Consider the following 24,156-nt stretch of genomic DNA (forward strand, 5'->3'; position numbering starts at 1 on the left):
AATTAATGAAAAAGGTAATATTATGATCTTTGTATTTATCAATTTGAAAACTTGGGTGAAATGTACAAATTCTTAGAAAAATATAAATACAAAAACTGACTTCAGCAGCAATACAAAATCTGAATTATCCTCTAGCTATTAAAGAAATTGAATCTGTAGTTAAAAGTCTTCTGAAGAAAATGCCAGACTCAGACTGTTTTATAGGCAAGTTTTATCAAACATATAAGGAATGGGTAATTTCTACCTTTTATCAGTTATTTCAGATAATTGAAAAAGAGGAAGCCCCCACTAACTCATGAGGTTGGTATAATTTGTATACCAAAGTTTGACAAGAATAGTATGAGAAAAGAATATTATAACCAGTCTCATTCATGAACACAGATACAAAAATCCTAAACCAAATATTTTCAAACCAAACTCCACAGTCAATAAAAATATTAAAAACATGAGTGTATTCAGTTTATCCCAGGAGTGCAAGGTTGGTTCAATATCAGAAAATTAATTGATGATAGAATTAGCTTTTAAAAAAACATGGTCATCTGAGTAGACACAGGAAAACCATTTGATTAAATTTAATACGTATTCGTGATAAAAAAATGTTTATCAAATAAGGAATAGAAAGAAATTGCCATAACCTGTTAAAGGATGTCTTCGAAAAACTTAATGCAGACATCATTCACAGTGGTAAAGGATTAAAAACCTTTGCTTTGAAACCAAAATAAGGCAAGGATATCTACTACTCATGTTGAACATTGAACTTGTTGTTTTAGCCAGCACAGAAAAATAAGGAAAAGAAAGAACACTCAAGATATTTCTCCTAACTTTCGGCAAAGATATTAAAATATTCTGGCCCTCAGTTTGTGCTACTCCAAGATTTCTTCCTACTCAAAATTTTCTAATTCTTTGACTCAAGGTAAAATTATTCTAGGGCCACACTAATGAATAAAAAAGACTGGTTTCAATTGGAGCTCTGGGGGCACAGTGGTTAAGTGCTACAGCTGCTAACCAAAAGGTAAGCAGTTTGAATCCACCAGCTGCTCCTTGGAAACCCTATAGGGCAGTTCTGCCCCATCCTATAGGGTCACTATGAGTCGGAGTCAACTTGATGGCAAGTTTTTGGTTTCAATTAGTAGAAACTGTTTGTGTTTTAAACAATTACTATACTAAAGCCCCGAACCTTTATTTTCTTCAGTCAGTTGAATCTGCATTTTGCTATTTTGCGTAAACATTAAAAAATTAAATATACTTAATTTGCTTAACTATCTCTTCTAAGATAGTATAGTTTTATTCTTTATCCTAAACTGGCTCAGATTTTCCAGGTTTAGTGGTGTCCAGATTTGTATAGTTTGGTATAATCAAAAATGTAACTGAAATATATGGGTATGCTGTGCTGCACTTGAGTATGGTTCTCTCACATGCTGTTTTATTGATCCTATACTACTGATATCTCCATTTAGTAGCTATTGGAGGTCTGTTATGGTAATGATTGCCAATTGCTAGTGATATTTCACAGTATTCATATTTTGTAACTTATTCTAAATCATTTTGTCCCTAAGAAAGATTCCACTGGGATATTTTACTATTGCTATAAGCTGGGTGTTACAAATTTCAGTTGTTTTAGACAATTTTTCTTACCATCTTATGTGTTAGGCATAAAAAAAACATTTGTTATCACATCAGTTCCTACTCATGGTGACCCCATGTGTATCAAAGTAGAACTGTGCTCTATAGGGTTTTCAGTGGCTGATTTTTTGGAAGTAGATCACTAGGCCGTTCTTTCGAGGTGTGTCTGAGTGTACTCAGATCTCCAACTTGCAGTTAGCAGCGAAACATCTTAACTGTTTGCACTACCCAGGGACTCCAGTATGAGACATAGCTGTGATTCAGTCTAACATTCTGCCCAGTCAGGGTGTCAGATAAGTAGTCTTACCTGCAAAGGCTGATCCTGAGTGTCTAAAACACTAGGGAAGTCAGTAGGGATAGAAGAACTTCTTCCCTTCCGTGGATTAGGCTTTTATCACCTCTGGAATCACACACTCCAGGGATTGCTGACTTAGGGTTCCAATCGGTCTGAACTAGGAGTATCTTTCAGGTGCTCTATCTTCAAATTAATCTTCAACTTACCACTGTATCGCTCCTGCCCCTCAAAACAGCTCTTCTCTCTTCATTTTCCTCCATAATTACCTCTTCTGTACCAGTCGTATCAGATATTGGCAAAGCACCATGAATGAATATCTCAATTATGATGCAACCAAGAGCCCCAACCTACTAGCTACCAAGTGTCCTAAATTAACCAGCGTCTCAGAGCGGAACCAACCCACAGTGGAGCATTATCCTTTAGAATGAGGATAAAGAGCATCATTGAATTCCAGTTCTATTTGATGTTAAATTAAGAATTCTCCTTTTCTTGCTGATTCTGTGTGTGGATAAAAGCTGACCAACAAAAATGAGATGGCAGCCAAAGAAAGGTGTGGTCTTTTTAATGAAAAAGAAAATAAATTCAGTGACAAGGAGGAACAGGTAGTTTTAAACGTTTATTGAACACCTACTCTGTGCTGGGCTTGTATACACATTATCTCGTTCGTCCTCACGAGAACGTTAGTTCTTAGAACTTAAAACTTACTTTTTTGATATAAGAAACTAAGTTTCAGAGAAATAAGGTAACTTTCCCAAAGCTACACAGCCAGAAAATGGAATAGACTAATAGCTACCATTTTTTAAAAGTCAGTAAAGTGTCAGGCACATCCTCACAATCAACTTGCAAGGTAGGTGCCATCTCCATTTTACAGGTAAAGAATCCTAAGCCCACTTGGGTTAAGTAAATTAACTGATCACAAAACTTGTTAGCAGAGCCGAAGTGTAGACTTGCTCAACTACTTGCTCTGCCAAATTGTCATTAATAAGCTGAATCTTAGAATAAGAGAAATTTCTACATACGAACTGTTGGTTACCATTATTATTTTCATGCTCCTGAAAGTAGGTTTTGTTTTAGAAACTTTATCCAACCACAGTACTTGGGAAGTTTCTGTGGGTTAGGACCCTGCTGCCCCAGCCTCCCAATATGCTCCCACAGTACCTTGTACTTGCTATCCCACACTCTTTTATAATTGCCAGTTTACTTATCTGTATCCGTCATTAGACTCTAAACTGAACTGTGAGAAAGCAAAAACCCTGCCTTGTCATTTTCTGCTGTTTCTTCAGCATGTACATTGCCTGCCCATAGTTAGCAATTAGATTTTTTTTTTTATGGGATGTCGGATGTTAGTGGAAAAGACTACTTAACACAACTGTGTTGTTTCCATATTTGATTTAAGGTGACTTTTGTTGTTTACTCAACATAGACACAATAGAAGTGATTGAGATACCAGAGGATAAAGCCACAGAGTTAGAAGAAGAAGGAAAGGATGGAGGAGAGAAGGAAAATAGATGTGAGAGTCTGTCAGACAACAACGAAGAACTGGGAAACCCTGATGCAGCTGATTCTGAAGAGACGTCAGCTAAGGAATCGGAGTGTATCACAAAGTCCGTCTCCTTCCTTCCTCAGAATAAGGAAGAATTGGAAAGAACAATTAAAAATATCCAAGGAACCATAACTGGGGATATACTACCCAAGCTACATAAATGCCTTGCGTCTACGGTAATCATTCTGTTTGGAGCCCAGGGGAGGGTCTGTGTGAACTCGGGCTTGGTGGGGCCCTGTCAGACTCATAACTATTACTGACTGACTTCAGCTTTTGGATTTGCCTTTATCTCAACATTTCACATTACAGCTCCTTTCTGTTACCTTAGCAGCCTCAGGCCCATCTGCTGCAGCTAGGCAGTAACGTTCCTTCTTCATTATGATTTTGCTGTGGTGGATATATGATTTTCTGTCTCTAAAGTGGTATTAAGATGACTATCATTTCTAAAACCACTTCTTGGCCACTGCTGTACTGTTCGGAATTCGTCTTTCCTTGGGTTAACAGAGATAACGTTTTAGCAATGCATTCTCATGAAGCCAGAGCCTTTTTCTCTCTCCATGTGAAACAAGGTCGGCAAACAATGGCCTGTGAGCCAAATCTAGCCCACAGACTGTTTTTATAAATAAGTTGTATTGGAACATAGCCATGCTTGTTTGTTTATATATATTTTTATGCTGCTTTTATGCTATAATGACAGAATTAAGTAATTGCAACAGTTATATGGCTTATGAAGCCAAAAATATTTGCCATCTGGCCCTTTACAGAAAAAGTTGGCCAACTTGAGCTTTAAAATATTGGTCATTTTGTATGTTTTTATATAAATCTTCTTAGTTGAGGGGCTGTATTTCTTGTGTGTTGTCGTCAGGTGCCGTCGAGTTGGTTCCAACTCATAGCGCCCCTATACTACGGAACGAAACTCTCGATGTTATTTTTGAGCCCATTGTTGTAGCCACTGTGTCATTCCATCTCGTTGAGGGTCTTCCTCTTTTTCACTGACCCTCTACTTTACCAAGCATAATGTCCTTCTCCAGGGACTGATCCCTCCTGATAACATGTCCAAAATATGTGAGACGAATCTCGCCATCCTCACTTGCAGGGAGCACTCTGGCTGTATTTCTTCCAAGACAAACTTGTTCGTTCTTCTGGCAGTCCATGGTATATTCAGTATTCTTCGCCAAGACCATAATTCAAAAGCATCAATTCTTCTTTGATCTTCCTTATTCATTGTCCAGCTTTCGCATGCATGTGAGGTGATTGAAAACACCATGGCTTGGGTCAGGCACCCCTTAGTCCTTAAAGTGGCATCTTTGCTTTTTAACACTTTACAGAGGTCTTTTGCGGCAGATTTGCCAAATGCAGTATGCCATTTGATTTCCTGACTGCTGCTTCCATGGGGGTTGATTGTGGATCCAAGTAAAATGAAATCCTCTACAATGTCAATCTTTTCTCCATTTATCATGATGTTGCTTATTGGTCTAGTTGTGAGAATTTTTGTTTTCTTTATGTTGAGGTGTAATCCATTCTTATTTCTTTTGTACCAACAGGTAAACCATTTTGCATTTTAGAGCAAAGTGTATGTCTCTCAAACACTTAACTCCCAGATTGACACAGATATTATGTGCTTTTTAAATATTTAGTAGCAATCGTAGCCACGTCAGTGAAAACACGGATTTATTTTTTATGATTGCTCGTTTTAAAAGTAAACTATTCTTATATCATTTTTTAAATTTTTTATATAATTCTAAAATTGTTTGATTTAGTTTGTTTTTACAGATACTAGACTTAGAAATGTGCTAAAGAGACATAAAAACAGTATCTTTCAAATGGAAGGTTGAAGTGTTGTGAAGTCCATCTATTTATTTTCATTTTGGTTTAACCAAAACCTTTCTTACAGACTAAGAGGGAAGAAGAGCACAAGCTTGTAAAGTCAAAGGTTGTGAATGATGAGGAAGTGGTTCGTGTTCCTTTAGCTTTTGCCATGGTTAAACTAATGCAGTCTCTGCCACAAGAAGTGATGGATGCTAACCTGCCAAGGTATATTGGGTGACAAATTAGAAAAGTTCAGCAAAACTCAAAATTGGTTCTTACTTCTTGAATCTCCTTTGTAAGGAAGAGGAGAAGTATTGTCACTATTCACTGTGGTTGAGAATCCTAATTGACAAATTTGGATTATGAGTAATTGAAAGGGTATTTACATTTGCTTCTGTTTATTTGATTAATTTTTTTTCCAATTTCTTATTTCCTAGTATTTTGCTGAAAGTGTGTGCCCTTCTCAAGAATAGAGCACAGGAAATCAGGGACGTTGCACGCAGCACTCTTGCAAAAATAATAGAGGATCTGGGTGTGCACTACCTACAATATATTTTAAAGGAATTACAGACTACACTTGTCCGTGGCTATCAGGTAAAGTGCACTGTGTACTTTATGTTCATATGGGCTGTAGCTCAGATAATTGAAATTTGAACATTATAAGTCACACTATTTTGATCTATCTATAGTAAGATTGATCTACTGATATAGCAAGCAAGAACATTCAAAAGTTTCTAATCAATATTTGAAAAGCCCCTATGTTTGATTTTTTTTAAGATCCATGTAGACCTGCCTGGTGTACGTGACCTTTTTTCTCTTAAATCACTATGTATCATGTTTTGTGTTCTGAGTTCTTAACGAAATGATTGTTGAGTGTATTGTCCCAAATGTGAATAATTAAGAACATATACACGTTAATATTGTTTAAGAGCTGAAGACATATGTCTTAGTCATCTAGTGCTACTCTAACAGGAATACCACAAGTGGATGGCTTTAACAAAGAGAAGTTTATTTCCTCACAGTAAAGTAGGCTAAAAGTCCAGATTCAGGGCATCAGCTGAAGGGAAAGGCTTTCTCTGTCAGCCTTCTTCTCATCAGTATTCCCCCGGACTAGGAGCTTCTCCGCGCAGGGACCCCCAGGTCCAAAGGACATGCTCTGCTACTGGCACTGCTTTCTTGGTGGTATGAGGTCCCCCTGTCTCTCTGCTCACTTCTCTCTTTTATATCTCAAAACATTGCCTCAGGACACAATCCAATCTTGTAGATTGAGCCCTGCTTTACTAACACAACTGCCACCCATCCTCCCTCGTTAACATCATAGAGGATTTACAACATGTAGGAAGATCACACAATACCAACAATCATGGCCCAGCCAAATTCATACATACATTTTTTGGGGGACATAATTCAATCCATGACAACACACCATTATAAGTCATAAGAATAATAATGTGTCAGGTGGAATACCAAACACATTGAGTAGTTGTGTGGCTATCTGGCTCCTTGTTACTCACAGTGTGATCTCAGGACCAGCAGCATCAGCAGCACCTGGAAGCTTATTAGGAATGCAGAATCTGAAGCCCTACAGCTGACCTGCAGAATCCGAATCTGCATTTTAATAAGATCCTTAACAGATTTAAAATTTGAGAAACATTGCACCTTGTTCTTTTACCCAGCCAAGACTCACGGTAGTCAGCTTTACTGTCTATATCCTAATTTGTTGATAGGCAAGATTCCTGTTCCATAGGTTACAGTCTAACACACTAAAAATATCAGTATTCATCTTGACTATATCTCTCTGTATAATTTTTTTAGGAGTTGCTCTAGGGATTACCATATACATACTTGATTTTTTAAAGTCTATTTAGAATTAGTATTTTACTGCTTTAAGTGAAATGTGGAAATCTTACCACCTTATTGGTCCTTGCCTTTCCCCCTTTGTGTTGTAGTTACCTTATATAATACATGAAGTACAGAAGACTTCATGAGGCAGCATTATTTTTACTTTTAATTGTCAAACATTTTAAAGAACTCGAGAGGAGAAACAGTCTGTTGTTTTACCCAGATATTTACCATTTTTATCACTCTTCCTTCATTCTTGATGTTCCAGGTTTCTTTCTGATATTACTTCCCTTCCATCTGAAGAACTTCCTTGAGCAGTCTTGTAGATAGAGCACATCTCCTGCCAATGGATTCTCTTAGTTTTGCTTCATCTGTGAATGTCTTCATGTCACCTTCCTTCCTGGAGGATATTTTCACTGTTTATAAGAATTCTGCATTGGTAATTCTTTTCTTTCAGCCCTTTAAAAACATCATGCTACTTCCTCTGGCCTTCTGATGAGTAATCCACAATTATTCAAATTGCTGTTCCCCTCTAGGTAATGGGTTGTTTCTCTCTGGCTGCCTTTGAAGACTTGTTCTTTGTCTTTATTTTTTAACAGTTTGATTATGATGTGTCTGAGTGTGGATTTCTCTGGGGTTTTTTGTTTTGGTTTTGCTGAGCTTCTTGAATCTGTAAGTTTATGTCTTTCAAATTTGGGAAGGTTTCAGCCATTATTTCTTTAAATGCTGTTTTTGCACTGCACATTTCTTTTCTCCTTCTGGTACTCCAATGAAATGAATGTTAGACCTTTTGTTACTGTCCCGTGGGTCTCTGAGGCTCTGCTCTTTTTTGTTTGTTTTTTGATTCCTCTCTGTTGTTTAGATTGAGTAATTTCTATTGATCTGTCTTCGGGTTCATTGGTTCCTCCCTCTTTCGTTCCATTCTGCTATTGAGCCCATCCAGTGAGTTTCTCTCTCCAGTTGTTGTATTTTTTAGTTGTAAAATTTTCATTTGCTTCTTTTTTATATGTTTCTTGCTGACACCTTGGATTTTTCCATTTATTTTGGTCGTCTAGCTAGGCTTTATTTCTGCCGCTATGCCATGCAGTTCTCATGACTGTGCCCATGTCTCGGGCCAAGTGGTAGGAAGACAGAGAAAGAGAAAAAGCACCAAGGGTCGGCCCACCCTCTGGGAGCTGCAGTTCCACTGAATGGAGAGCCGAAGGTTCCCCTCCAGAGTTTTGGTTCCTGCCAGCACCCACTACCAGGCCACTCCTACCACCACCACAGGATTGCTTGGGGCTAGGGTGCAGGAGGATGAAGAAAAGAAAGAAAAAAACCCAAGGGATTTCTTCACCCTTTTGGAGCATTATGAGTGTTCCCGTCTTCTGCTCTTCGAGACAGAATCAGGAACTCCTCCTAGAGTTCTCTTTGTGTCCTGGTGCCCACTCCCGTGTTGGCTGGGAAATATCAGAAGAAAAAAATGGTAAACTCACGGACAGTTCAGTGGTGCCTGTATTCTGGTGTTCATTGCCACTACTCCTGCTACTTACTGCTTTTAGAGCTGCTTCATGCATCCTAGCCAGCTTTTATAGCTATATTCAGTGGGCAAAATGGGGTGGAGTATGCTTTCTCCATCTTTCCCGGGACTGGAGCCCCTGTCAGTATGAGTTTTTATTCTGTTCTCTCAACCACTTGAATTACTTTGCTTGCATTTATTTCATGGCTACTTTGTGTGAGGTGATGTGTTGGGCAGTGAGCGTACAAGTATGAACACAGTACTTCTCTGTACCACATGTATTTATGGAGCACCTGCAGTCTTTAAATGAGTAGTCTTTTTTCCTTTAACCACCTGCTTTTCAAGTCCATTCCATTATTTGTTAAAATAATTAAAATAGATACAGGAGAACAACTAGTTTAGGTTTTAGTATTAATAAAGTGGACATTTACCATAATCGTACTCTTCAAATTTCACTCTTCACCCTCCCCAAAAAGGATTTTTTTTAATTATAAAAAGCCCCACAGCAAACATTTTAAATAGGTGAAAGTATTTAAAGAATAGAAGTAGTTATATATAAAACCATGCCTTTAAAATCCAATCTATTTATTGACAACTAAGTGTGTTTTCTTATTCTACGATCTTTATCTGATTTTGACCTTGAGAATTCTGCAGCAGTGGAAGCAGAATAAGGAATGCAGGAAGCTTGAGAGGCAGCATAGCCTAGTGGTGCAGAGCGGGAGGCTCTGGCGCCAGACCATCTGGTTTCGAGTCCTGGCTCTACCATTTTCTACCCGTGTAACCTTGGACAAATTACTTGATGTCTCTGTACCTCAGCTCCATCATCTGAAAAATGCTGATCATATAGTACCTATACCACAGATGAGGGTAGGTGAGGATTAAATCACGTGATACATGGGAAGTATTAGGACAGTGCCTCACTCATAGTAAGCTCTCAGTACGTGTTGGCTATGGCTGTTATTGAGGGGCAAAACTTAATTTGTTTCCTTTGTAACACTTTATATACCAGCTGGAATTACGTTCAACATTGCCAGGATTCTTAATTCACAGGTTGGTTTTTGAAGTTCAAGACTCTTTGTACCTTTTTTTTTTTTTTTTTTAAATAAATCACTGCCTGATTTAGTCACAGTAATAGATCCTAAGCATGGTAATGTATTTCTGAGCATCTTTCATACAAAGTGATCATTTGGTTAAAAGATTTTAGATAATGATGTAAGTGTGTGTCATTTGTCAGAGTTTCTCCCTGCAATAACTTTGCAGTATTCTTGACTCTGATCTTATTATGTTTTTCGAGTATGACATTCTTATCCATTCGTATTCTTACTATGCATTTAATTTTAGGTGCATGTGCTAACTTTTACTGTTTACATGTTGCTGCAAGGCCTCACTAACAAGCTACAAGTTGGGGATTTGGACTCCTGTTTAGATATAATGATTGAGGTAAGATTTAGTTAAAGGAATTCCAGTTTCTTTTTAAGTGGGCTAAGAACACAACAACAAACAAAATCAGTTCACAAAATAAGAAATAATAATAGCCTATAAAAATGAAAACGATGTACTATTTTCATCTCTTAGATTAGCAGAGGTTTAAAAACCTAAGTTCAGGTGAAGTGAGACAGGCACTTAGTCATGTTAGTAGGTCATAAGCTGATACAACGTTTCTGGAAAGAAAGTTGTCATTACATATGAAGAACTTTTGAAATGAGCAACAATTTTCAACCACTTCCAAGAATCTATCCTAAAGAAGCAATCAGAACCAGGGGCAGGAGGGAGGGGGAAAGGGAGAGCCATTGTTTAGGAAGCAGTGACTATTTGTTTATGGTGATGGGAAATTTGGCAACAGTTATGGAGGGTGGTTGTACAACATGATTAATGTAATTGATATCACTAAATTATACACCTGAAAAATGTTAAATTGGCAAATGTTGAGTTATATATATATTTTTTACAACAGTTAAAAAAAAAGTAATCAGCGATATGATCTGCGGTTTAGATAAAAATGCATTCACCAGAGCTTTATTTCTTATAGTGGAAAATAAGTAATAATCAACTTTTAAAATTTAATAATGAGATGAATCAGGGGAGGGACAATTAGGAAGAGATTAAATTTGCCACACAACCATTTGTTCATCTATAAGAAATGTAGACACTAACAGTTTGAATCTCAATTTAAATACTTAACATTAACTTAAATTAAGTTGCAGGTGTCATGAGAAATTCTTAAAGGGAAATTAAGCTACACTTTGGTAGTATCAAGAAAGAAGTACCTGTCCTTATAGTTATGCAATTATTTATGTAAATCCATGCAGTTTTTTAACTTTGTTTCCCATTAGTATAACCCTCCAGATGTTTCTTTCTGTATTTATTTGTTTTTTAGAAATTGGTCCCTAAACTGTATTAAAAACAAGTAAAATCTAATAGAAATTCCTATCATCTAATTTCAATCCAGGCCAACTTGCTTTCCTTTGATTTGGACATACAGTGCTTTTTTCAGAGACTGTTGGCATATTTTGCTGAGTGAACATAATCCATTTGGCCTTTTTCTTTCAAAGATTTTTAACCATGAGTTGTTTGGTGCCATTGCTGAAGAGAAAGAAGTAAAGCAGATCCTCTCCAAAATCATGGAGGCACGAAGAAGCAAGAGTTATGATTCTTATGAAATCCTGGGCAAGTTTGTAGGAAAAGATCAGGTTACAAAACTTATCCTTCCATTAAAAGAGGTAAGGACTTGAATGCAGTACAGGAGATTCCAACATTTACAGTATCAGATTCCTGAAAAGTACCTGGCAGGGCGAACCATAATACTGCATTTGATCACCAGGATTTACTTTTCTGCTAAGGGCAGCAGTACCATATGACCACTAGATGACAGTCCTGAGCTGGCTGTTCTAACCCAAGGGTAACAGTCCCTGATGTACGTCATGGAATGTGAAAAGAAGGTCAACAAAAATTGTAGTAGGGGTAAATTTTACAGCAGGGTCAAGTCAGCACTAAGAACATGGTCTTTGGAGTCAGGTTACTACTCCCGGATTGCCAAGAGGATGAGAACTGGCATTTACTGACATTTATTATCTTCTAAGCACTGTACACCTACTCCTCACTTATCGACATGGTTAGGTTCCATAGACCCGGTCGTTATGTGAGAATTGGCATTATGCGAGAGTTGGAGCTGTGCCCCATCTTCGGTGTGATGTCACCCCTGGTCACTCACTGCCCATCAGGCACCCCTAGTGTGTATCGCAATGCGTGTGGCACGGAGGGGGCCCCCCTCCCCCACCACCCCAGGGGGGCGGTTGGAGGTAGTGGTGGTGGTCGGAGGTTGCCCACTGCCTCCAGAGCAGCAGGGGCCCACCTGACCACCTTCCAGGCCTCCACGAAGACCTCCACACCTCACCTCTCCACCTTCCTCCTCCACTGGCCCAATAGGTGGGCCTTGGCGGCAGCAGGCTGCTCCCAGTCCTGCAGGAAGGTGAGGCCTGGCCACCTGGACCTGGCAGAGGCTGCAGAAGTGGCAGAGAGGCCTTGTCGGAAGAATAGATTTCAAAGCCCACCACCGCAGCTCTTGCTGCTGCTTCCTACTCACCTCAGGCCCAGCCCAGCTTCTCCGCCTGACCCAGATAATAAGAACTGCCAGCAGCAAGTCTTGCTTCCTCTCACAAACGTCCCCTCCTCCTCCACCTCTCCCCCAGGCTCCTTGTTAATAGTCAGTAGATTTTTTACTATTGTCCTCAATGTGAAATGTCAGATAACGAGATAGTGGATAAATGAGGAGTAGATGTACTGCATTATCTCTTCTAATCTGCACAACCACCGCATGAGATCAATGGTATTTCCATTTTCAAATAAGAAAATTAAGGCTCAAAAAGGTAGAAAGAAACATAGTTAAGGAGGAAAGTCAGGAATTAGTTCTGGATCTTTCCGATCCAAAGCTCGCGTTCTTTCTGCTGTTTCATTCTGCCTCCTGACTCTAGGGCAGGTTCGATGATTTAGCCATCTTTATGTTCTCTGTGCCTATTGCAGTGGTGAACGTCCAATAAAGACCAGTTCATTTCATTATATTTTGTTGACTGAAACTAGAACAAAAAGCTCTTTAGTTCCAGATGTTTTGGTGCTAGATTAACTCCGTAATTGCTTCTGTAATGCACTTAGTCTTATCTGACCCTAATCTAAGAATGTTAGGTATGTTTTGAAGACAGAAAGAGTCAACAGAGCCCGCATATTAATACTATGCCCTATGCAAGGTCATAGCTAGGAAGTGTTGTGCTGAGGTTGAATATCCTGGATTACAGTCCAGTTCCTCTGATTTGACCCAATGACTAATATCAAACCCTGAGGCTTGGCCATTGCAGTGCCTCATTAGTGTGGTTTCCTATGAGTAGTGATTAAATATTTGGTTGATTTTGTGTGTGTGTGCTTGTCTGTAAATCACCCCTTTTGATGCACTGGTGGCACAATGGTTGAGGGCTTGGCTGCTAACCAGAAGGTTGTTGGTTCGAACCCACCTGGCAGCTCCAAGGGAGAAAGACCTGGTGATCTGCTCTCGTGAAAATTACTCTATAGGGCAATTCTGCTCTGTCACATGGGGTCGCTGTGAGTCAGAATCAGCTGCACAGCACCCAAAAACAGCAACACATTTGGAAGGTTGGCTTCTCGTAAGTCTCTGAGCACATCCTCTTCCACGCCATGCGCGTGAGAGGGAGCAGGGAAAGAGGGGAAGAAATCCAGAGGCACACACACTGCTAACAGTGGTTATCTCTAGGGGGAGGTTATTGGTAACTTTATACATTTTATATATATACTTATATGTATATATATATATGTTCAAAGTTTTATAAGGAAGTATTCCCTTTTTTAATTAGAAAAAATGAGCACGTATTAAAAAGCAAATATATAAAAGAAAACTGCCATTACAACAAATCAAAATGCAGTTCTGTCTTACCTCAGCATGACATTATGTTTGCCTTTAGATCTTACAGAATACTACGAATTTAAAACTGGCCCGGAAAGTTCATGAAACCTTACGCCGAATCATAGCAGGATTAATTGTGAATCAGGAAATGACAGCAGAGTCCATTCTATTGCTCAGTTACGGTTTGGTCAGTGAGAATCTTCCCCTGTTAACAGAGAAAGAAAAGTAAGTTGGGGCAGGGGGCGGGGTGGTGGTCGTGGTAACTATCCTTTAAAAGCTTAATTCTGATAAGCTATTCAACTCTTATTTACTTTTTTTTTTTTTTTTTTTAATTTTCTCTGATTTTTTTTTATTTTATTTATTTTAAGCCCAAATTTATCTAGATGCAGACATTTAATCTTAGACGTTACAGAGTAAACCTGTAAAATCAGGGTTATCTCTGCCTGTTTAAAGGATTCCCTTTTCCAGTTCCTTCAGTTACTCAGAGAGCTTATGCAGTTCTTCACCAGCAAAGAGAGGAGAGGCATCTGTTACTCTGAAGTCACCTGAAGTTACTCTCTGGGGTGGTTTTTTTTTTCATCTCTTCCTTAAGTTGTTTTCATTGCTTCTTGCTGTCATCCTCTGAGGGAATGCTTAGTTCTAGAAGCTAGAAGTTCATATGCAGGGTGCCGACTGTGTTGATTCCTTCTGGGGACTTTAACGGAAACTTGGTGGCGCGATGGTTAAGAGCTCGGCTGCTAACTAAAAGGTTGGCATTTCGAATCCACCAGCCACTGCTTGGAAACCCTATGGGGCAGTTCTGCTCTGTCCTGTAGGGTCATTATAAGTCAGAATCAACTTGATGGCAGTGGGTTTGGTTTTTGGTTTTTTGGGGGCTTTAAGAGAGAAACTGTTCATGCCTCTCTCCTAGTTTCTGGTGGCTGCTGGCTCTTATTTACTCCTAAGTCGGAGTAGGAATTTGCTTTTGTAAAGGAAAAAAAAAATTATCCGAGGTTTTTTATTTTAACTATTCAGTGAATCAACATTAGGATGCATTTTAAATATATACCTCTCGTTCTGATCAAGCAGAGGGTTAGATCTTAAAAGATTTTAAAACATACTTTACATATTAGTAGACTTTCTTTGGATTTTGCTTCTGTGTTCTAAACGAGACTCCTTGGCATTTGCTTTCAGAAATCAAACAAAGGGAGCATCCGTTGCTATTCATCTTAAATGAAATGCGTGATGATCAGTCTGACCTGTTTCTGGGGGTTATCCTAGTAACCTTGATCAGTAACCTGACAATCTTTTCTGTATCTGTGGTTGGGGCGGGAGGGGCGGGACGGAAGCAAATGACACATCAGGGCTCCCATCACCAGAGAGGGCCACGGTAGCTTCTTGGAATGCAGCCACCATGTTTTTTCCTGTTTTTCATTCTGTTGTGATTGGCAGAAATCCAGCAGCCCCTCCACCAGATCCACGTCTACCACCCCAGAGCTGTCTTTTGCTCCCCCCAACTCCAGTTCGAGGTGGACAGAAAGCCCTCGTGAGCAAGAAGACCAACATGCACATATTTATTGAGTCTGGGCTTCGGGTAAGAATTAAGCTTAAAATGAGACTTGCTGCCCACAGTGAGTCTTTATCTTTTTGTCCTCTGCTAATTCTCCAGTACTGCTCATTTCCACTGGAAATAAATGCCTTATCATCAATAAAGTATGGAATATCTTTTTAAAGGTACATTGGCCGTACCTTTGCTATTTATCTCTCCCAGTACTTGCTTTAACGATATAACTGTCCCAGAGTTAATGATTCTGATCTGATGTTTATGGCTTCTCTGTTGCTTTGCCCATGAGCACTTCAGAACTACTTTGAATTTTTTTTTAAGATGGTGACCTTTTAAGAACACAAATTTGAGCATGTAATTTCCTTCTAAAAAACCCTTCAAGGAGCCCTGGTGGCACAGTGATTAAGTACTCATCTGCTAACCTAAAGGTCAGCAGTTTGAACTCACCAGCCGTTCCTTGGGAGAAAGATGTGGCAGTCTGCTTCCGTAAAGATTACAGCTTTGGAAACCCTATGGGGCTGTCCTACTCTGTCCTTTAGGGTCACTGTGAGTTGAAATTGATTGATGGCAACCAGTAAAACCCTTCATTGGCTTCCATTCTTCTAGGAGAGAGCCCAGTCCTTCGTTTGGACCACAAGGGTCTACCTTCGTACTGTACTCCTCTACCACGGGCCTCAGCCATGCTGGTTTCTTTCCAGTTGTATAAAGTCACTGTACTCTTTCCTGCCCCAGGACCTTCTTACCCACTCTTCCCTCTGCCCAGATCCCTGCAGAACTCTCACAGCACCCTGCATGTCTCCTTTCTAGCGTTTATCACAAGACAATTATTTCTCTGGTTTTGTCTTCCTGGGTAAGATCCATCAGGGTAGGGACCATGTCTTGGTCATTGCCGGGTCCTGGGCGTCGAGCCAGCACTGAGCCATAGTAGACACTGAGTATCGATGTGGTAAATGAACTTGCTGTCTCAGCAGGGCCCACCTTCCTGGCTTACTAAGAATCTCCAAGCAGTTTCCCACTTCTTAAAAATTTTTGTCATTTCAAATAGAAGAATTTTAACGTTTCATCTTTGTCTCTTGAAATCATTTCACATGGCCCTAACTCACTAGGTCTTACGGGTAACAAATGTGAAATATCTTAAATCTTTTAGCTGCTGCATCTGTGTCTGAAGAATTCTAAGATTAAGTCTTCAAGTGAGCATGTTTTGGAAATGTTGGATCCTTTTGTGTCTCTCCTCATAGACTGCCTGGGTTCCATGGATGTGAAGGTGAGCGTAGGTTCACAGTCCACGTTGGAGCATCCATTCCTTTACAAGAGTTGTGTTGTGCAGAATACCTAGAACTTACTTCTAGGCTTGTACTACACAAGATAATTGAGTTTTTAAAGTGATTTATGACATCATGAACCATCACTCTTCCCTGCGTTAAATTGTTTCCCCAGTTTAATAATACTATGTGTTTGGAAAGCCCTTCCAGGTACATTATTTCATTTGACCCTCACAACTTCATGAAGGTGAATGGTATTGTCCCAGGCCAGTAATCATCATCATCATCATTATCATCATTGTCACCATTACTCCTCAGTGCTGTGAGTCTTAAAGACCTTGTCTCTAATCTTCACAGCAACCCATGAGGCATATATTATTGTTTCTTTTTTACAGACGAGAAAACTAGGGCTTAGGCTGAGTGACTTGCCCAAGATCACAGTGCTGATAAGATCTAGGATATGAACCCAGGTCTGTCAGATTCCAAACCCTATATACCTCCCACTTTCCCACTTCCTCATATTGCTTGTTTTACAGATGAAGGTGCTAAGACGTTAAATAACAAGTAAAAAATTACAGAGCTGGGATTTGAGCCCAGGGCTTTTTGACTCTGAAGTCCAAGCTCTTTCCTCTATGCCTTTATCTAATCCAGCCCAATGAGGACGTCACAGCAGCCAGAACGGTAGAGGCTATATTAGTCGAGCTGAACTAGGTGATCTCTAAGGTTTGGCCTCGAGGTTCAGAGATTCTCTGGATAATCACACAGCACTTAATATATTGAATTGTACTTAGTTTTTCCTATATTTAATTTCCGAGCTAGGTATGGGCTCCTTAAATGCAGAAATAGTGTCCTTTTTATCATTGTGTTTCTAACACCCAGTAGAGCACCTCGTATACATATATGAGCTTAATAAGAATGTATTAAATTGAAGTAGTGTACTAGTATGATGCACTTTTACACACACACACACACACAAAAAAAAATTTTTTTTTCTAAAGTTGGCCAGCCCATCCAATCATTTACCCATACAGGTTAAGAATATGGTAAATGAACACCTTTTCTCCTTTGCTTGTGATGTGTCTTCACTTGCTATGGATGAGCAGTATGTTCTTCTACAACAGGGAATAGAAAACCTCCTTATCTTCTTCCTTTTGGGGTGCAGTTCTTACAGAGTGGGCTGGCCAGAGCATTTCGCTCAGTTGGCCCAATTACTGATAGTCCACCCAGCCTCAGATGCTGGATTCTTGGACTTGGTCACTTCATAAGCTGATTTTTTTTTTCTTCTTCCCCAGGTGATCACAGGTGCTTTACAATGCCTCATCTGGGTCTTGAGGTTCCCCCTGCCTTCCATAGAAACAAAAGCAGAACAGCTGACGAAACACCTATTCCTTTTGCTGAAGGACTATGCAAAACTAGGAGCTGCCAAGGGCCAGAACTTCCACCTGGTGGTAAATTGCTTCAAGGTGAGGTGTTTTCACTTGCTGTTTGAGAAAGCCAGAGCCGGTATTACATCACATTTCATTTTTCCCATCACCTTTTTTTGGGCTTGGTCAAAATTTTTGCCAGACTAAGATAGTTGGTGTCCTCTGTGAAAAATAATGTTGGCACTGTATCAAGTCCTTATTGTCTCACTGGATCCTGGTTTGTGGGATGTCCTCGCTGCTAAACTCACTGTTGTAACTTGCAGTGTGTGACCATACTTGTGAAAAAAGTGAAGTCTTATCAGATAACCGAAAAACAGCTGCAAGTCCTACTGGCGTACGCGGAGGAGGACATCTATGATACCTCAAGACAAGCAACTGCATTTGGCCTTCTCAAGGTATGGTGTCACCAGTGTGTAGGCTTCTGAGCCTCACATCAGATATTTAGAATAATGTGCAACACAGTGTTTGACTAGATAAAGACTTCTGAAATAAGTAATTTATAAAGATTATTATGATTTTGGTAGGCTAATTATAGCCAACTTATCTGCTTATTGAAATGTTTGAATGTAAGCTCTATTTTAATGTTTCCTGGGAATTCTGTACAAATACTCGTATTTATTGTATTAGACCTTTTTTTCCTTTCGAAGATACTTTAATTCTGTTTGAGAACTGCCTGTTACTGCTCTAACATTAAGTGCACTTATGTCTATCTGCAATGAAATACATGAATGAGTCTGTTTCTCCTACTGTATCTTAGGCCATTTTATCAAGAAAGTTGTTGGTTCCAGAAGTAGATGATGTCATGCGGAAAGTATCCAAGTTGGCAATTTCTGGACAAAGCGAACCCGTCAGAGTCCAGTGCAGACAGGTTTGTGGAGAGAGCTTGTTACTCTCTCGAGGGTTGGGCTCTGCCTTATTTGCTTTGTTTTTAGGTAGAAGGGTGTTGACATTGAGTTCTGAAGACGTGCTTGTGTCCTGTTGTTGCTTTATTCAGAGACTCAGGAGCCATTTACACACCAAGTGTAAGAAGGGCCTCTGCTTTGTCTTAAGGGTATTTTTCAGTTAACAGAGAGTATTAATTGAGTGTAGCCCACTGCATATGGCTTGTGACGGATCGGATGAAGAATTACAGTTTCCCTCTGCAGCATGATATCCTGCAGGAAAGGTTTCCATCCATTGGTCCATTCATCAACTGCTTACGCATATCTTTGTGTACCAGGGACAGCCGGAAGAGCAATAACCAAAATTTTTATAGTCCCTATCCTACAGGAGACAGGCATAAAACAAGAACTCCACAAATAGTTATTGAATTATAGTAACCATAGATGCCATGAGGACAAACTACTATTGTATTTCATCAGTTCTAAGACACCCCATTATTTATATACTTCAAAGAAAGGAAAAACTGACAAATGGTAAGACACCATCAATGTAAGATGCATCCCAGTTTCAGATATGTTAAAATGTGAAAAGCTGTACATATGAGAATTGATGAAATATGGAATGCATAATTGAGACATATGATAGGATGGGGACCCAAGCTATTGCAAGAGTTCAGGAAAGTCTTTCCTGAGAATTGACACTGAAGCCAAAATTTGAAGGGAGAATAAGACTTAGCCTTCCAGGTGAGGAAAGCAACAAATGCCTGAGGTTGGTGAGCCTTGAATTGGGTAAGTAAGAGCTTAGCTTGTTCAAGGAACTAAATGAAGTTAAGTGAGATGGGAAAGGGGAGCCAGGTTAAGCAGGACCCTGTCATATTGTTGAAGGTACCCTGGTGTCACAATGGCTAAGAGCTCGGCTGCTAACTGAAAGGTCGGCAGTTCGAACCCACCAGCCACTCCACGGGAGAAAGATGTGGGAGTCTGCTTCAATAAAGATTACAGCCTCGTCATGGAAGCCCCATAGATACATCCAAACTTCCTGAGGGACAGAATTGCTGGGCGAGGGCTGTGGGGACCATGGTCTCGGGGAACATCTAGCTCAATTGGCGTAACATAGTTTATAAAGAAAATGTTCTACATTCTACTTTGGTGAGTAGCATCTAGGATCTTAAACGCCTGTGAGCGGCCATCTAAGATACTCCACTGGTCTCACCCCTTCGGGAGCCGGGGAGACTGAAGAAAACTAAAGATACAAGGGAGAGATTAGTCCAAAGGGACTAATGGACCAGAACTTCGATGGCTTCCACCAGACCAAGTCCAGTACAACTAGATGGCGCCTGGCTACCACCACTGATGGCTCTGACAGAGGGTTCTGGACAGAACTGAAGAAAATTGTAGAAAAAAATTCTAACTCACAAAGACCAGACTTACTGGCCTGACAGAGACTGGAGAAACCCTGAGAGTATGGCCCCAGACACTGTTTTAGCTCAGTAATGAAGGCACTCCTGAGGTTCACCCTTCAGTCAAAGATTAGACAGGCCCATAAAACAAAATGAGACTAAAGGGGCACACCAGCCCAGGGGCAAGGATGAGAAGGCAGGAGGGGACAGGAAAGCAGTAATAGGAAACCCAAGGTCGAGAAGGGAGAGTGTTGACATGTTGTGGGGTTGTTAACTAATGTCATAAAACAATATGTATACTAACTGTTTAATGAGAAGCTAGTTCTATAAACCTTCATCTAAAGTTCAATAAAAATAAATAAGTAAAAGGATTATCACCAGGGCTTTAGTGAAGAGGAAATGGAGCTTGGTATTAGAATGCATTGCCTTTGCTTAATACTTTTTATGTATAAGTGAATAAATTGTACAGAGTTCTGTTCTAAAAAAAAAAGATTGCAGCCTTGGAAACCCTATGGGCAGTTCTACTCTGTCCTGTGGAGTCACTATGAGTCGGAATCCACTCAGCAGCAATGGGTTATGGGTTGTCTTATTAAAGATTTAGGACTTAGTTCTAAGAACAGTAAGAAGCTGTTGAAATCATTGAGCAGGGGAGTATCATGATCAGATTTGTATTTATACATTTGTCCATCACTAATCTTACAAGCACATATGATACCCAGGAGGTAGAAAGGTCTGAATTAGAACTATGAACTCAGAGTTGAAGGTGGATTTGGGCTGCTGAAGAGGCCAGGGTGGGAAGAGGGAAAAGCATGTCTTTCGAAGAGGTGTGCTTTACTACTGTTAGGAAGAAGGAGGGCCAGCTGCCATTTGTTAAGCACTAGCACTTCACCCACATGATCTCTATTTATAACAGCCTTCAAAAGGAATAGTATCCCCATTTTATGGCTAGGGAAAAAACAGGCCTTAGAAGGCTAAGTGATGTCCTTAGATCTCACAGTGTATTAATAAAGGAGGCTGGATAGTATAGTGGTCTGAAAGCACAGCCTCTGGATGCAGCTAACTAGGCACTTGACACTGTCTCTTGAGCAAGTTGCTTACCTCTCTGTGCCAACTTCATCCTCTTCATCTGTACAATGGAATAGTATCACCTGCTTTTTAAGGCAGCAATGAGCATTAACCAAGAAATAACACTGCCTGGCACATAGAAGGTATTTAATGAATGTATTAGTAGTTGCTATTATTATCAATATGATCATCACCATTATTCTTTCTGTTATTCAGGGGGAGATATTCTTGTTATTCAAGGAGAGTTGATCCATATACTATGAACACCGCACTACACATGACCTATCAAAGATAGATGAGCTTCCAGTGTATAAGCATTGATTGGGAGCCTTCAACAACCATGCCGGCAGTGGGCCAGGACTTGACTCTTTAGCAGGCACATGGGGCAGGACCTGGATAAGTGAGGGAGGAGGAAGGAGGAGGCATGGTTGTTGACTTAATAGGCAGACTTAGGCCAAGTTGGTTAGAAAGCCTAACTGATTACCCTCCTGAAAGGTGTTTGTACCTACCAGTGTGTCCCAGAAAGCAGCCTAAGGAACAGGAACCATGGAGAGATGGGATCCAAATAATCATCTGTGTAACTTTTGTTCCTAGGTTTTCCTGAAATATATTCTTGACTATCCCCTTGGTGACAAATTGAGACCAAACTTGGAATTCACGCTCGCTCAACTGAAGTAAGCTGAAGCCATAAACTTCCCAAGGGCAAGGGGTAGTTTCTTCCTTTTAATACAGCGTGCTGTCTTGAAAAGGATAAGGCCTAAAAATAATGGCATATCACCTAACAGTGTTATTTATTATATAAATCATTGGCTTGATTATCAAACTGTACTGCTTGGCTTTATATGGCAGCTCTATAAGTTGCCTTTCAGCCCAGTCTTACAAACCATTAATTATTAAAAAGCTAACAAAGTTGTATTTAAAACTGCACAATAGTTGGTAGATTTATATAAAATCATTCAAGTTGGAAAATGGGGTATTTTCCCACTGATGCAATCTTTTTTTTTTTTTTTTTTTTTTTGGTAATTCTTGGTAAATTTAAAAGATCATTAAGCCTCAATCTAATGTTGTTGCCCTAGTTATGAACACGAGACCGGGAGAGAGTCCGCCTTGGAAATGATCGCCTATCTCTTTGACACATTCCCTCAGGTACTGTGAATCACAAAGACAAGCCCTTCAGCTGTGTTTCGCAGTATCCCTGAAACTCCACGGTCTTCCTTTTTTAGGATATCTGTGAGAATTCCATTTGGAGTATGCTCATAAATGTCTTTTTTCTTTTAGGGACTGCTCCACGAGAACTGCGGGATGTTCTTCATTCCTCTTTGTCTAATGATGGTGAATGATGACTCTGCCGCGTGCAAAAAGATGGCGGCCGTGACAATCAAGTCTTTACTCAGTAAAATCAACCTGGAGAAAAAAGATTGGCTGTTCGACATGGTTACCACCTGGTTCGGTCGGAAAAAGGTTCGGTTTGAGTTTAGTGTTATCAATGGCAACTTTTCAGCTTTTGTTATTTGCTAAAAATAACAATATTTATACTTTAAATAAGAATACATGTTACACATTGTTAAGTTAATTTTTCCCAAGTAGAAATAGCTTTATTATTTTTATCTAATAGTGCAAATATTATATTCCTATTGTAAAATTTCAGAAAATACAAGAAGTTATAGAGAGAACATAAAAATCACCTGCATTGCCACCACTTCATTAATGTTTGTTGAGTACTCCACTGCATCAGTGTATCAGAATTTACTTAACCAGCCCCCTATTGAGGAATTCTTTTGTTTCCAATTTTGCTTATTTAATTACTTGAATGTAATTTTTATTGATCGTAGTATCTACTTGCTGACTCTGCCACCATCATCACTGGCTCATCTTTGTGGAATGGAAACAACAGATGTTCTAGATTAATGACTGGCTTGTTGCAGACCCATGTAATTGAGGCAGAAAATGAAACTTCTCTCTGTTCTTTTTTTAATTTAAAATGGAAAACAAAAAAAATAAACTTATTATTCAGTGGATAATACTAATTGCCACTTTTTTTAATGTTATTCTTAGGTATGAAGATTTCTCCAACATTTTGTCATGTCTGCCACTAAAGTTCCTTATTTGATTTATTTCTAGCATCCTAAAGAAATATTTTTATTGTCTCTGAGGACAGAGTAACCCTTCGTTTTACATTTTTATAAATGGCCTTCCAAATTGTGTCGACATTGTCTTGTGGTGTTTTATTTTTGGTAGAGCTTAAATAGACAACTGGCTGCCCTGATCTGTGGTTTATTCGTGGAGAGTGAAGGGATTGCTTTTGAGAGGAGACTTGGGACTGTTCTTCCTGTGATTGAAAAGGAAATTGATCCTGAAAACTTTAAAGATGTAAGTAATTTACATCTAATTTATTAGGGAATAAAAGTTTTGCTGATTTTTACAGGTTTATTTGAGGTGCTAAAGCTAACAGATTAAATATTAATTGTGTTCATAACTGTTCTATGAAGAATAGCAAGAATTCAGTGTAGTTAGAACTTCTTTTAAAAATAAGGGCTAGAACTGCGCTGACCGGGATCACAACAGAGGGTTCTGGACAGAGCTGTAGAAGGATGTAGAACAAAATTCTAACACACCAAAAAAAGACCAGATTTACTGGCCTAAAGGAGACTGGAGAAACCCCGAGAGTATGGCCCCCAGATACCCTTTTAGCTTAGTGGTGAAGTCACTTCCGAGGTTCACTCTTCAGCCAGGGATTGGACAGCCCCATAAAACAAAACAGGACTAAGGAGGCACAGCAGTCCAGGGACAAAGGCTAGAAGGCAGAAGGGGACAGGAAAGCTGGTGATAGGGAACCCAAGGTTGAGTAAGGACAGCGTTGATGTGTAGTGAGGTTGTTAACCATTGTTAGAGGACACCATGTGTACTAACTGTTTAATGAGAAACTATTTTGTTCTGTAAATCTTCATCTAAAGCGACAATAACAGCACAATTGGAAGAGCGTAGTTGATGTCACTGAACTGCATGTAGAAATTTTTGAAATGGTGTCTCTTTGGCTATGTATATTTTCACCAAAAAAAAAA

At 39.5% G+C, this 24,156-nt stretch overlaps 1 protein-coding gene across 2 annotated transcripts in view; it reads left to right on the plus strand.

Annotated features, from left to right (window-relative positions):
• The window catches only part of UTP20 (UTP20 small subunit processome component), a 123,390-nt gene that overhangs the window by 89,935 nt on the left and 9,299 nt on the right, over positions 1-24,156 (plus strand). Inside the window, exons 41-55 of one of the 2 annotated variants that reach the window (XM_023728952.1) lie at positions 3,315-3,637; positions 5,356-5,495; positions 5,708-5,864; positions 9,952-10,050; positions 11,163-11,330; positions 13,578-13,744; positions 14,951-15,092; positions 16,210-16,326; positions 17,617-17,787; positions 18,012-18,143; positions 18,506-18,616; positions 21,689-21,768; positions 22,171-22,240; positions 22,373-22,555; positions 23,333-23,464. In XM_023728952.1, the coding sequence (XP_023584720.1) occupies positions 3,315-3,637; positions 5,356-5,495; positions 5,708-5,864; positions 9,952-10,050; positions 11,163-11,330; positions 13,578-13,744; positions 14,951-15,092; positions 16,210-16,326; positions 17,617-17,787; positions 18,012-18,143; positions 18,506-18,616; positions 21,689-21,768; positions 22,171-22,240; positions 22,373-22,555; positions 23,333-23,464 (2,192 nt within the window). The remainder of the gene's footprint in view (positions 1-3,314; positions 3,638-5,355; positions 5,496-5,707; positions 5,865-9,951; positions 10,051-11,162; positions 11,331-13,577; positions 13,745-14,950; positions 15,093-16,209; positions 16,327-17,616; positions 17,788-18,011; positions 18,144-18,505; positions 18,617-21,688; positions 21,769-22,170; positions 22,241-22,372; positions 22,556-23,332; positions 23,465-24,156) is intronic. The other variant, XM_023728953.1, reaches the window with a different exon arrangement.

The sequence above is a fragment of the Trichechus manatus genome, unplaced genomic scaffold (genome assembly GCF_000243295.1).
Source record: "Trichechus manatus latirostris isolate Lorelei unplaced genomic scaffold, TriManLat1.0 scaffold00027, whole genome shotgun sequence".
In the NCBI taxonomy this organism is placed as follows: Eukaryota; Metazoa; Chordata; class Mammalia; order Sirenia; family Trichechidae; genus Trichechus; species Trichechus manatus.